At 34.1% G+C, this 15,311-nt stretch overlaps 1 protein-coding gene across 7 annotated transcripts in view; it reads right to left on the minus strand.

Moving 5' to 3' along the window:
- Positions 1-15,311, minus strand: part of LOC100748868 (collagen alpha-1(XVIII) chain) — a 348,873-nt gene that overhangs the window by 320,131 nt on the left and 13,431 nt on the right. For all 7 annotated transcript variants that reach the window (XM_033321578.1, XM_033321575.1, XM_012387843.3 and 4 more), the window contains one exon: positions 7,029-7,099. In XM_033321578.1, the coding sequence (XP_033177469.1) occupies positions 7,029-7,099 (71 nt within the window). The remainder of the gene's footprint in view (positions 1-7,028; positions 7,100-15,311) is intronic.

The following is a 15,311-nucleotide window of genomic DNA, read 5'->3' on the forward strand; positions in this document are numbered from 1 at the left end:
TATCATGTAGTTTATACACGCGCAAGAAAATCTCTGTTTAGAAACAGAAGGAAATTATATGTAGAGAAATCATAGAAAATGATTACGGAAACGTGTTACAGACATGTCTGTGACCGAGGCGAGATATATTGGGCACGAAACGTGCCGGGAAAGTATAAAATGTCTGGAAGCTTGTTCTCACCCTTTCTCCTCTTCCCGACAATCCCCGCAACTTTCACTACGTATGGTTAACCCAGCTTGTAATATATCGCCTACTTGTTCCACGTACAACATCAACCCCCTTGTCTCTAACATGTGTATAATCCTGCGGTTTATCAGTCTGCTGCTCCCCGATTCATATCCCCGAGGCTATCTTGCGAACAAACTATGATATTTCACACAGCTTCTATCACTTGCTGACTACCTGTGATAGATTAGCTGTTGTCCTTTTTTGACATATTCTTTTTCTTCCTCAAATTTTGCATTTTTCTTGATTTTTCGAGTTCTCGTGATCGAAATATTTGGAATAACTCCACGAGAATTTTTATTTCGTTGTAAATGATGGAGCAGTTTATATTCGATAGGAAAAAGTATTTTCATACTTACACGCGGTTTTTATAATTTGTATAATTTTTATCTTTGTATATCGATCAAATATTATTGCGATAATAGTATGTCGTTAGAAATGTAAACTGTACTTAATGAAATAAGCCGATATATAATTATTCAAGTGATTCCATAAAACAGAATTAATCGGGTTATTGATTATGTCTTACGATTAGTAAATTCTGTAAGTTGCTGTTCAGAATATTAAATATAATATTTCATTTAATATTTCATTTTGAATGGAGTTGTGTCTATATGCATATCGTTCTTGTACTCATAATGATGGAGTCATCTAGATTAATTTATCCATTCTGCTGTCAATATACTTTTACACTTCAGATATAAGCTATTACAAGTAACAAATGGATATGGTAATCGTAACTGGAAAGAAGTTGTCATAATTCTATTTTATTCTCCCCAGTGACGAATTGCATTTACCTTGATTGAAGTATTTATGCCATGACTATGTTTTACGGATGACACGCGTGCTTCGTCATCATGATTCAGAATCGTAAAAATAATTCTATCAGGGGATGACAGAGATTGTCCGAGTTGTTCCAGTTACTTTAAAATCACGCCCAAATATGAAGTCATGCTTACAATCTGAACAATAAACCGAGAGTTATAATTAGCAATAGACCTTCGATACAAACATTGTAAGTCAATCATTTTCGTTGAATATAAAACATAAATTCTGTTCAACTTTATCAAAACACATTCATTTTTCAACACAAATCTGTTGTCCAAACTTGCTGAATAATTTAAATGAACTGCAAAGGCAAGTGCCAAGAAATACTTAATATTTATATATTTATGTACATTCGTATTCGACTTCGACACTAAAATATTAAAAATTAATTTATTTAATCTACTACTAATTTATTTAAAGGAAGAAACGATTTCCATTAACATCCACATATTTTATTTATCTGGCCACAATAATTTTTATCAGAAATTAATCATCATGACACTTCCGATACTCTGAAATGTTCACTTCTAAAAACTAAACGTTCCTTAAACTATCCTCTCTAACGTACGTCAAAACATGTTTGTCAAAAAACATCAATTTTTATAAATCACCCACTCAAACTTACCTGTTCGATCGACCGAAAAAGTCGATGGAAACAATCACACTTACATTTCCAATTTCCGGGAATCGATTATCCAGCAAAAAGCAGGTCAATTCGACACGAAATTCTTAGTACGTCACCGCTCTCACGGCCATTAAAATGCAACAGGAATCCACGAGTGGAATCGATTAGCCGACACACGCCGCATGTAAATTCAGCTTAAGCCGTGACTGATCGATGAGTCATGCCGAATTATTGGACCCCATTGCGATTACGAAGTATGCGAGATTCGATCGACGCCCACATCCGGCACACACCAAAGAAAAAACAACGAAATTCGAGGCACATCGTGTCGTAAAACGTTTCATCGGGCCAATCCTTTGCGCAACCTCTTCCTTTCTGTTCCAGCCGACCCCTTTCATTTCGCGCTTCGCTCGCTAAAATTTGTTAGCGAACAAGCTTCAAATTAATGAACGCTCTACTTTTCAGTGACAGATACGAAAATACCAAAGTGATCGTGTAACGTGAACCTCGGAACGTTCTTATTTGTTAAAGTAGATTCATCATCTGTCGTGAATCCGGAAATAACGTGCTACGAGATTAAGTATTACTCAACGCGAAGGTAGCTGACCTGAAAAAGTCGCGCCGAATAAACTTCCGTAAGTTGTGGGACAGCTTTTAAAAAGATGCTTCAGTGGTCGCTCAAAGTAACGTAGGGTAATGGATATTTATAGTGATGCAATTTTCCAGAGGAATTTGGTTCGGAAAGCACTTTCGGATATTAATGTGCGTGAGACGTTACTGAACGTGAATCTACAATATTTCATAATAAAAGATAATAATGTTAAATGTAGTCACTGCGTGTGGTCTTAATATGCATATTGATCATATCGTCAGACGAAAATTATTAGAAGATTCGTTAAATGTAACCTTCTATGAGCATAACTGGAAAGAATATTAGTTGTAAGAACATTATTTTAGCGCATTCCCACGTAATTTCCCCTCATCACTGGAAAGAAACTGTCACTGTTAGTTCGTCTCCGATTTTTAACTGACCTTGCTTCTGCTCATAAATTTTAATCCAACCGACCGCGACGTCTCATTTATTTCTAAAGAATTACGCTATCAATCGTAACCGCTACGGTATCTGGCGTGTTCCGCTATTCCCCATAATGTTCAGCTCGATATTTTTTTCCTATTTGCCTGTTGAATATCTAAGTTCTGTTTTACAAATTTGAAAACTTTTTAATTGAAGAGTTCTAGAGTTCAAATAACTTTTTTGATAAAAGTATAGCGATGTAAGATGGAATTCTTAAGCTCATCATTACTCTTATGTGATTACACTTCTATGAATTTGATATCCTAATAATTTATAATATTCAGAAATTCTTCTATAAAAAGATAAGTAATATAACAAATTTACACGTTATTTGTGAAGGGAATTATAAACATTTCGTAATATTGAAACTGAGCCTGAACATACATATAGTTTATTCATCTCAAAAATACTAATAAATATTATCAGCTCCACGTTTTTAACAATACAACTGAAATGAGATATTTATGAACGATATTCGTCATTATCAAATCTTGTAGCAAAAAGAATGTTTTACATGCGAGACCAATTTAATAATTTAATGAAATGGCAGATATATCCTTTTCGATTAAGAGATATTTATACTTCGAGTCATCATTGTCTTTTTAATGCATTATTTCTCTTGAGTATGAAAATGTAATCGAGAAATCGAATCGAAAATGTAATGTGGAGAGCGTGCCGGAGAAGAAGAAGTAAGGATTTTCTTTACGATCGGAACAACTGTCGAGCTGGTCGTGTAAACTAAAACATTTTCGATGCAAATTTGTAATATTTCAGTTCCTTATTCGCGACATTCTCAGGAAGCAATTCTCCTCGCTGTTTCCTAAGGTAAACAGACCGACAATAAAACAGTTTTGAACGCTTTGTCTGCCAGACAACGGAGAACCATGTTTCATATTTTTTTACTACCGTGTCACTAAATTTCACACCATTTTTCGGTAACAATTCGGTAAAATTTAAAATTTGAACATGTGTAAGAAAAAATATTATGTACAATTGCACCAAATAAAGTAGCATATATGTATTTTGTTTTATTCTTAGAAAAGATTAGACGTAATGGATAGAACAAATATTTTCAACGATTAACTTTAGTCTAACTTGCTGTCTATCATCAAAAGGAATATTGACTATCTTTGAGGATATAGAATGCCACTGAATTTAATTTCAATCGGTCAAACTCTCACAGCGATAAATCAACGTGGACGATGCTCCTCCAGTAATTTATCTATTTCGTGTCCATATTCTACTGTTTCGCTGAAATGTACGCTGGAAAGATAATTAAACCAATAGCAGTAAATTTCTATTTGCACGGTTCCTGAAACGCATCCAAGTATATTCATTATCTTGTTGCAAGAACAATTTCATGGAAAGATGAATGAACCACAATGAATTCTCGGATCGTTTCTTTCTTTTCGTTGCGACGACCAATGCAATTGCACGTGGAATTAGTTTCCAGCTTATCGAAAAAATGTATTGAAAATAAAAACTAAACAATTATCTGTGTCCTCTCTAAAAGAAAAAACAAAGAAAAGGGAATTATTCACGATCCTATTGTGTACTATTAGTGAAACTATCTTTTATTATAAAAGAATATCTACATTTACGTTAATCAATATTTTAAAATATCAGCGCTATCATTAAAAAAAAGAATTTTTCAATATAATTGGCGTAATCTTTTAGGCTATTATCCCTTACGTTTCAATTTAGCTTAAAAGATAAACTAATATCATTCGTTCTAATAATAGTATTTCTATTCTATTACTGTAATTTATGATATTTTTAATTAAGTCTATACTTCTTTGATAAATCCCTAAATTTTATCCGAAGTTCTACAATAATTGTAAAAAATTAGTCGTTATAATTAAATATTCTCAATTATCGTTTTAAAACAGTGGGGAAGAAAAATGAAACTGAGTGGCAATTGGGTCTGACCAATGACGCGTCGTTAAATATTGACGAGGCAGTGATGCAAAAAGCAACCGTTCACCATGGAAGGTGGAAGAAGAGAGGCGGATACAAATGAGGCTATGGGGATGAGAGTTATCTCGCATCCTGCGGGAGCTATTCGTCCCTTTTCACCCTGCTTCCTATACTATAACACCACCGACACAGCCGACCTACCCTCTTTGCATCCGCCCCTGATAAGAGAACCGGAAACTCACCGAGCGGCTGAGTCTTTCGAGCTTCCGGATAACGCGATGCTTCTTGCGTTCGTGGATTATCGACTTCGGATTGTCTTCGAGACAGTTCCTTAGAATCGTGTCTATGCATCGCCGCAAAATCGCTTGGGAAATTAAAGTATGAATGCGAATCGTTCATAATCTTAAATTATCGTTGAATTATCGTTACGTATTCAAATTTTATAATTAGCTACTTGGAAATTTAATAAATGTTAACGACAAGTTAAAAAACTAAATCTATTTTGGTTAAGAAAAAATATGGTATTTCAACCATAAACTATTTTCAGAATATTTCTTCAAACATTAATATAACATGTAGGTTTCTTTAATTATTTAAAAAACTTGTTAAAAATCTACTAAAAGTTCATATATATACATATATATATATTATACTATACATATTTTTATTTATTTATTTATTGTTGAAGAAATACTCGTATAATAATCCGATACTTTCACTTTTAGTGAAAAGATCACCGTGATACGTCCTTTTTTACAAACTTCCTTCAATATCTTGAAGAAAGGAATATTTGTTTCATTTTTAATATATTCGTCGATACAATGACAGTATACGAAAAATGAAAGAATCGACAAATTATTTCTTAACGATTCAACTGTGATTCCTCGATTTTATAACGACTGATCAGAATAATATGGAATGCCGGAAACGAAATGAAGATCTGTATAAAAACGATTCGCCGGAATGAAATATCTGCTGAATCTGAGAAGCGACTCTTCGGGTTATGAAATTCTTAAAGGAGGAAATAAAGATATGCTGATGATCATAAAACCATTTCAAGATATTAGGGCTTTGTAATCACGATCCAAGCAAGATTTTTATTAAATCCTTCTTTGGGAATCTCCATCCTTCTTCGAAACTTGCTTCGCATTACTGCTAATATTTTACCTCACTTCATGAAAAATGGAAAATTGCTCGGAAATATGAAATAGTTTCGTGAAAATTTACAACACCATAAAATTGTTACAATCCTGTATTTATCATACTTTCCCTTAATAGAATTGCTATTGCAAATTGTTCTTAATTCACATTATACTGCAACGTTAAAAAGTGAGAATTATTTAAAGAAAGCTCATGTACGATATAGGATAGAAGAATATTATTTTGTTATTATCATCTTATAGATGGAGAAATAATTTGAAATAATCGAATTTGTCGTTGTTACTCGTGCAATAGCAGGGTAACTTAAAAATCCAAAAATAAAGATCCTAACTTCATGTTACATCAACTTCAACGAGATGGTCCATTGAGAATGGCTGGACGATTCGTTTTTACGAGTGACCGACCTCACTTAAGTAAGAAAGAAGTCCGCGGGTTCGGAAAGAATCACTGCACTTTCCACATTCGACGGAAGAAATTCGAGCTATAACTGAATTCAGAGGAGCTATCAGTACGACAAACAAACTGTTCATACTTTACATACATTTGAAAAAGTTTTGATATCAACATGAAATACATATAAATGTAATAAAATGTAAATAAAGTGTAAATAAAACGAACTACTTCGAGTTGATAGAACAATCCTTTTTAACTTTGTCCTTTCCATTAAAATTCCTCTTACTTCTCTATATTTATATTAACTGTCCCTTAAATATTTATTTCAAGAAACAACTTGACCCTAAAATTAAAGCGGCAATCGCTAACAATTCCTAATAAATATAATCTCCTAATAAGTATTAATGATCGATAAAAACAAGATGCTACTGCAGTAAAAATAAAGGATATGAATATTAAAACAACACAGACGAAAAGTGACTTACTGAAAAATGTAAAGCGATTGAAAGAGAAACCGACGAAATTTTGTTCAGCTTGTTGCGGACGGTTCGCAAATAGCTTTGTAACGAAGCATTGCTCACGTAAAACGAATAACGTTGGAAGTTCGCGAGAAAGATTGGTAAAAAACCCGCTGAATATTCTTGAGAAGTCCTCGACGAGTGAAGAGCCCTCCTGAGAATTTTGTACCACGGATCGTCATAGTAGACGACGTCTGGAAGGGCAGAGAGGGACAAATGGTCCTCGAATCTCTGAATCACCAACCCCCGAGTCGGCCCATTATCGTTGAATGAACTGACACTTACCTTTTTTCTCGTTGAAAAAGTCCGCGTTGACGCGCGTCACACAGAACAGGACGAATATCAACCACTGCAATCTGAAATTAAATGTTTCGATGTTACTTTATTTCGCATTTGAAATGATTAATTAAAAATGTAATCGATATCGATATAGTGTGATAATCAAATTTTCTTCCGATTTATATGTTTATTCTTTTCTGTCTTTAAATGCATGATACGAATGTTATAATAAAATCTGTATGTTTGATAATTTTTGTAAAACGCAGTAATGTTGATTCCAGGATAAAATAAAATTCCAGTGACATTTACGTGGGAAATGTAAGAACAATATTGATAAATGGAAAATAGGTAAACCTAATTGTTTTTTAGGCTGAAAAGTAACTAATGCGAAGTCCGTTTCAAACTCTTCTGATTACAATTAAAATTAAAAACGAGGATGTTAACGAAGGAATACTGATAGCAACTTGACCAATTCCGTTTACTTACAGAGAAACTTAAATTAATATGCACGACATATACTAAGATTGGAAGAAATAAAGTTATACTTTCTTTCAATATAGAAACACAAACTAATTAAAGAGATTCAACTTTCCTAATAACCCTTTTCAACTACTCCTTCTTGTTAAAGTTCTTCTACGTTCTACGTATACATAACTTTCTTTGACATAAGAATAATATATTACTTTATTCCTAAGCTACTCTATATCTATACTATCTTTAAAAAATGGTAAACACAAAATTCCCTTTTTCTCTGAAATACCATTTCTAGATACGCGAAAAACTTCTTGATAGTCCTGTTACGATACCCTTCGTGTCATTCCAATATTCCGAGTATCGATCATTACTCGGTTTTACTGTATTTAGATACAACAATTGCCGATATAGAGCTAAATGCGCGGGTAAAAACAGATGCAGAGATATCGTGAAATGAAAAACCGAAACGATAGCGATTAAAACGGGGCTAAATGGGGGCTGTAACGATTGCATAGGAAGAGATACGCGATCTCGTGAAAGAAAGGCGCGAGATTAGCGCAAAAACGATTCGAAACGTTAGCGTTGTTCCAGAGTAAAACAATAAAGTCCGTCTCTTGAGACTGAAAGCGGGGGCGGATGATACGGACGCCAGAAAATTGGGTTCGCTGAAACGTGTTTCGTTAATGCGATCTCTTACGGAAAAAGCAAGTCTTCAAAAGGTGTTGAAAATCTGCTCCGTGAAAATGGCTACTGTATACAACGAACTTATTCAGCGTAAGTACCCCTTGTAAAAAGGAAATCCACCTTTTATGAAATGTTCTACATATTTTGACGGCTCTTTTAAGATAAATAAGTGTTGCGTTAAAATTGTGTACACGAGGGTTGTTCTTTCTTGCTACATATGTTACAACAGCGTTAAGGGCGTGGCGATATTTTACTGACACGTGGAAGTATAAAAGGTATAACTGTGAGTTAAAACGAGACGAAGATTATGCCAATCGCGTTAAACTAAATAATGTAACAACAATTTACAAAATATAGTTCCGAATCTTCGATGCCAAAAGAGAAGAAAATCTCAGAGATAAGAAAGCAGAGTCTCAAAGGACATGAAAAAGGTCTCCGAAGCTTAGATCGAAAAATCAGCATCTCCCGAGATAGAAGATTCCACAGATAAAAGACTAGCAAAAGTAGAACAAAATCAAAGATGAAGGACACGAAACTGCTTAAAACCTTAGGTCTAATAATGACTGAGAAATAAAAACATTGAAATTTTTTATTATTAATTACTTGTTATTAAAATCTAACTATTGTTCTATTTTATACTGCAATAAACTTAGTACGAATCTAAGCTCTCCATGGAATGTATAACTCTTTTTTTAGCAAATCCCCCAGCAATCATTTCCTGAACCAAATGGACGTTGAAATTTATTACGAACTCTTTTATGGTACGAGAAAACGAAGAGATTTTTCTTGTCAGCAGAAAAATCTACGCATATCCATAGAAATACATAAAAGTGGCGGATAAAACGATCGTAACATCGAATGACGCGACGTCTATGTATGCTACTATAGGTACGACTGTATGCGCGTCAACCTACAGACGATTTCTCACGTGTCGAGGTTAGTGTAACACGAGGAATTCGTTGCAAGAGTGTGGACACGCATTTGCATCAGTCGGCGAAAGGCGATTGCGGGCGTTTGGCAGCAACCGTCGATCATGAATCACGATCGAGAACTATGGCCTTGCGTAACGCTTGCAACCGTCCCACGTATACGGCCGTGCCCGCGGATTTCGATTTCCGTTTGTCAAGGTCGTTGCACTTTGATGCTATAACGGAATTCGATTGAGATAAACGTGTTTGAAAAAGCTTCGGTAAGGTATCAAACTCATTGGTTTATAACGACATTTAAACGGTCAACGAGGAACGATGAAAAATATAAAATATTCAAAGTTGTCGCACTCCGTTGTTATAGCTTTAAAATAGTATTCGCGTAAAATACAGTATAAAATATGAATAATATCCTACAGAAATAATTAAAAGAAATAAAGATGTTAAGTTTGTAACACGAATCTATGGAAAATTATTTTCAATATTGAAAATTATATTATGCTTCAACAGTTGTTTCAGATATTTTTTCTTTCCTTTCTAAACGATGTAGAAAATGTGTTTCGGAACATTTACCGAAATGCAGATACATACACTTTAATAGGATAATGGGATAGCTCTTTTAAATTCACGCAATGGCCATTCGCAATGAGCGGAATGAAAATGAAAAAAGAATATTGCTAACATAGAGCAAATTCTTCGCGAAGGATAAGGGAAAACAGTTACACACTTCAAGGTAAAAAAAAGTAACATTCTAATTTAATAACGCAATAGAGTAATCTAAAAGTGATTGCAAATATTTCAAAAACTAATAATTAACATAGGAAGATCTCTAAGAAGTGTACTTTTATGTCGAATTGATAAGATATTTCGTACTTCTAAAATCTGTATGAAAAATTTGGATGAATAAGGAAAGTCTTATTCATATAATAAAATTTATTCAACGTATAATAGAATGTATGACTCGTAACGTTGCCATTCGATCGACAGTACCTACTTTGATAAAAGCGTATCGAGCGCGAATGAAAGAACGTGCTTTTTATATCCAACATCTACTTTACATTGACCGTACAAATCAGGATTTCATTGGTAGAAATGCTAGAATATGATATTTTGTAAACATATACGTGATTAATGATAAATGTGATTTGCTCGATAAGTGGAAAAAGTGTCTTGTTTCGCGTGTACGAAGTGAAAGAATAAATCAGAAAACAACATTTCTTCTTCAAAATGACTATAACGAATTGAAGCAGACGTTACAACAAGATGAAGAAAATTTAATTTTCGTTAAATCATAATTTACGTCCCGATATAATTAATAAAGAAATATTTAATTTCGATTTAATAAACAATATTATTCAAATAATGGAATAATGAACAGTGACTCAAAGTTGCTTATTAAAGTAATAAAAAGAAATCAAGACAATTTCGTCGCTGATGATGCAACATAAAACTCGTAATTAAGATAAAAGAAGAAAATTAATGAAACCAGTTAGAGAGAGATGAAGAATTTTTATCTTTAAAAGCTCATAAATTATCCGTATTAAAAGATAGTTGGTCGTCGTCGATTAAGATCTTCAGTTTTATTTTTATTACAACTGGCCGGCTGCTTTGAGAGATTCATCTTTTTAAACGGATGACATCATCAAGCAAGAAATTTCTTAGGGAAAAGGCAAATAAATCTCAATCCAACGGAAACGCAACATAAAGAAAGAAAAGGAAAAATGCCGCAACGATAACAGTTGTAATTTGTAATAACGAATAAGAAATAACGAAATCACAAAGCAGAAATATGTAAGTATATGTCTACGTAACTTCTGCAAGGAAAAAAGTTCAGTCCGTATTTTATTACTCAACTCTTATTTCAATTTGATGTCCTTTTGCGGTCTTTTTTAAATCGTAATAAATAACACTTGAAAATAAATGAACAAAACATTTTGTCTTTAATTAATGCAATGAAAAAAAGATAATTATCAGTTTCCCCATCGCAGTAGTATCCATCGTCTAATTAAACATATTTGATCCAACAAAAGATTATAAAAATAGGAGATAATTCAATTATCTTTGAATCACCCTAAAGAAACACTCATTTAATAGCAACTTCACGAGCACATTAAATCAAGCAATTACTCAACATCTCGCAGAATGTTAGCAGAAAGATTGCAAAAATTCCATGAAGCGATTTAAATTTCTCAATTTGGTCGCGAGACGGTAAAGCTGTCTCACGGGGGCGAGGTTAACATCGAGAAATGAAAATATGGACGCTACCATCGTTCGCTGTAATGTCGAGGAATGACGACACTCCATTAACCTAGTGGCCCAAGGAACGATATAAAACGGAATTAAAAGAACGGGGAAAGCCTCAATGAGATCCGGAGACACGTGTAGCGGGTGGAATAATTAAGCGTGGAACTCGAGTGGCGACGTCGTCGACGACAACGACGACGCCCAAGTGGTGCTCGTTAATGAACCGATGCACCAGAGACGGTTGAAGAGCCGACAAAATTCTGGGGAAACTTCGGCAAACAAAGGATCCGTACCTTCCATTCTTTGGAGTGATGACGCCGGATAACCAATTTCACATTTACAATCTGATCTCACAGGAAGGAAACGTCGTTTGGCTTTAATTCAGATGTTTCAGGAAATTATGCGGTTAATTACTGCCTTCTCTCAAGGTCATCTTTATCGCGCTAGTATAAATACTTTAATATCTTTAATGGGTTAAGATCAAATTTTTTATGCCTCTCTATACGACTTTCTTTATTTTTTGAAATTTAAAAGTAATATTCTTCGCAAATTAGTCATTTCTGCGAAATGTATATATACCAGCATTAAATACGTATCTCGTAGGTATTCTATGTACATCTGCAATTTTGTTGTAAAAGTTATCAATATCATTAACGATCGTTGCTGTAGTGCCAATAAAATTTCCCAAGACGATTCGTACAATACAAATAATATATTCGTAGAAAGCTTTTATATGTATTCGAATACTTTCGTGAGCTACTGCAATGTCTAAAACGACCTTCCATTGATAAGAACAATCTTATCTTATTTCTTATCACCTATGTAAAGCAAGGAATCAAGCACCCTTGAGAGATGAAATCCAACGCATCCTCTGGCATAGTCATTATAAAGTTATACCGCGAATATTTATCCGTATCATAACATTCTAGAGATACTGTGCTATCTACAGAATGCTCGTATATTTTTTTCTACGTTCTCCCCATTAACTTCGCCTTGTACTCTGTCGAATTTCCCCCGACGCTTTAATTAACAGCGTCGTATATCATTGCGCGTACGCGGAAGGGAACGATGCTAGTTTGTATTTCATCGAGCTTTTGCGATCGATGACACATGGTCCGGCGAATCTCGAGAAGCCATGACTAGATGACGAATGGCGAAAAATAAAGAAGTTAATTTATTCCTGTCCCGAAAACCGAAAGTAGGATCGCAAATCTCTCGTGGTTATAGTGCCAAAGGGAAACCGAAGAAGAGATTTGTACACTTAATGAAAACATTTTTATTTTTGGCTTCCAACACGATCCAAGAATTCGTGCAGACTTTCGATATGTTTACGAGCCTTCCTGGAATGTTTGGCATATGCGTGAGAAACATATGAAGTAGTAAGGCGACAAAAGAAGAGCTTCTTGGATGTATGTACTACAGAGATTGTGAAATTGATTTTTTTTTTCTCTTTGTAATAGTCAGATCAAAAAGAGAATTTAATCTGTTAACGTACGATTTCATTTGCAATTTTTTCTCATTCAATTTATCGAAATCTGTTTTTTAACAGTGTGGTTGTAAAATAGAATTCCAAGTATTTGTTTAATAATCTTCTTGTCGCTATTTCTTCCTTCATCTAGATTTTACAATGTCATGAAGCTTCAAAAAATATTTATAGTAAACAAGTATTTCTTTAGATAAGAGTGAAGGATTACGAAAATTTAGATTATTATTACAATGTAAATACGAAAGTGAAAAATTTAGGAGAAAGGACTCTCACAAGACACCTTCTAATGTATCAAAGAGACGAAGCAACAAAATTGAATAGCTTATAGCTCATAAATTCAAAATTATTAGCAGTATCTTGTCTCTTCCCTTTTATTGCATTCTTACGACTTAATCTTCCACTTCATGTAGTACATAGAAATGTAATCGATGTACCTACAACCTGTCTACCGCTGTAATATCGTACAAGCAATACCGACGTTATAGAGTCAACAAGCCGATAACGCTGCTTTATGGTGATGATATTACTATCGGATAGACCAACTGTCTATACAGAACGAATTTATTATAATTAGAGTCGACAGAGCTGCAGGTGTCCGATAAAACCATTCGGCGCTTCACGAAACTGCGATTCTCCATTTGAATTGCGAATCATCTACAAAACTGTCAGCTACAGATTCGAACTGACAGTTAGTAAAAATGAAAATGACAATATTTTCTATTTTGACTGTAAAATACAAGAAAAACATAAACACAAGTGGGAAATACAAAAGACACATTCACTAATATTTTACTGAAAAGACATTTTCCCAATGACATGAAACTTTTGTATAAAAATGAATGTGTGTGTTTTTCTGTATTAATACAGGAGCTTAAGCTCGTTATCATAGAAATTATATTTTACTTTCGATTATGACAAAAACCAACCTCTATCCAAGAATCTATCGCAACAAAACTATACAAAACAAATTCTCAGTCGATATTTAATCTTGACTAAAATGTAAGAATTCTCATTCAATGGCAATTCCTGAGCAAAACCTAAAGGGTCTAATCCAATCTCAAACGTTAATCGAGCCTTAAAAATTCTCATTAAGACCCTGTTGCCACCCAAACGCTAAAAATTTAACATAAAACGAAATGTGTTCAAAGCATTACGTGGACAAAGGAAAATCGCAATTTCGTTGAATTCAGCGCGTTAGGAAGCGGAACTTTAATCTCGGTCTCGTAAGAGGCGATAATTCAACCATGGTCGTGGCTGAACAACGTCCTCCAGTCCCTTAAGCCATCTCTGGCACGTCGCTATCTATAAACCGACGTTTAGGACCACGTGCCTCTGGCGATACGCGGTCAAGATGATCCTGACGCTTGCCTGAACGTCGCTCGTAAAGATTCACGACAGAAATGGTTCGTGTCCGTATTGACGAACGAACGAAGCGATGAGCAACGTGCAGATCCGCTCGTAAAGAACGTTCAACCGTGTCGACTAACGCGATATAAATCATAAAATCGCGTTAGGCGAAAATACATCGCGATAATGCTTCAAAAGGAATATGCGATGCGCCGTTTATAGTCGCTAAATAAACGGGAATTTATTTGACTTAAAATCTCAGCCCTCTTCCCTCCGTGCGCAATAGCTTTATGCTACGGACAAAATGCTTTATGTCTGTTTAATTCCAAAGCTATTACGAACAAAGGGGACTGAGCTTAGGAACGGATAGTTTGATGAGGAGTAATTACAAATGGTTGTATAACTCGATTTTGTAGGTCTGTTCCAAATTTTGTGTATGTAACTGTTAGGTGAAATTGTAGGTGAAAGTCATCTATGATTTTATTCGAAAGAGAATTATGTCGAAATTAGAGGAACAAATTGTAGACAATAGGTGAACAAGGGTTCTTTATGTATTTTATAATAATAATAATACATAGGTATACGATAAAAAAAATACGTGCTACAATTAATTTACTTATAGAAGGTGATATAGAGAATATGGTACTTATGATGAAGAACAATATAAAGAATATTATATTTTTAAAAAATAATACGGAGAAGAGATTATTTATAATCTCCAATATAAGAGGTGTATTTCAATTCTTGTTTTCAGAACTTCGATACTCTGAATAATTAAATTTTTCATTAAGTTTTGCGTAAATATATTGGAAAAATGGATACAAAGTTTCTTCCATATCGATGTTAAATTGTAAAAGGAATACTTTATGCATCTTCTACGCTTTGACAATCTTATCTTTAAAGCACAAAATTTTATATGTTCCAAGGAAATGGTAATATATAGCAGAATATATAAAAGAGATGTAGCTTTAGCTAGAGATAGAGCCTTTAGCTAATTTCTTTCAAAATAAATCTGCTGGAAGTTCCATAGTATAGAAAATGCAATTATAGCAAGACGTGCAGTAACTTACGGTAACTTAATCTTCCGTGACTGATAGGAAATATGCATACCTGGTCAAACTTCAGCTG

The sequence above is a fragment of the Bombus impatiens genome, unplaced genomic scaffold (genome assembly GCF_000188095.3).
Source record: "Bombus impatiens unplaced genomic scaffold, BIMP_2.2 scf_0033, whole genome shotgun sequence".
Taxonomy (NCBI): Eukaryota; Metazoa; Arthropoda; class Insecta; order Hymenoptera; family Apidae; genus Bombus; species Bombus impatiens.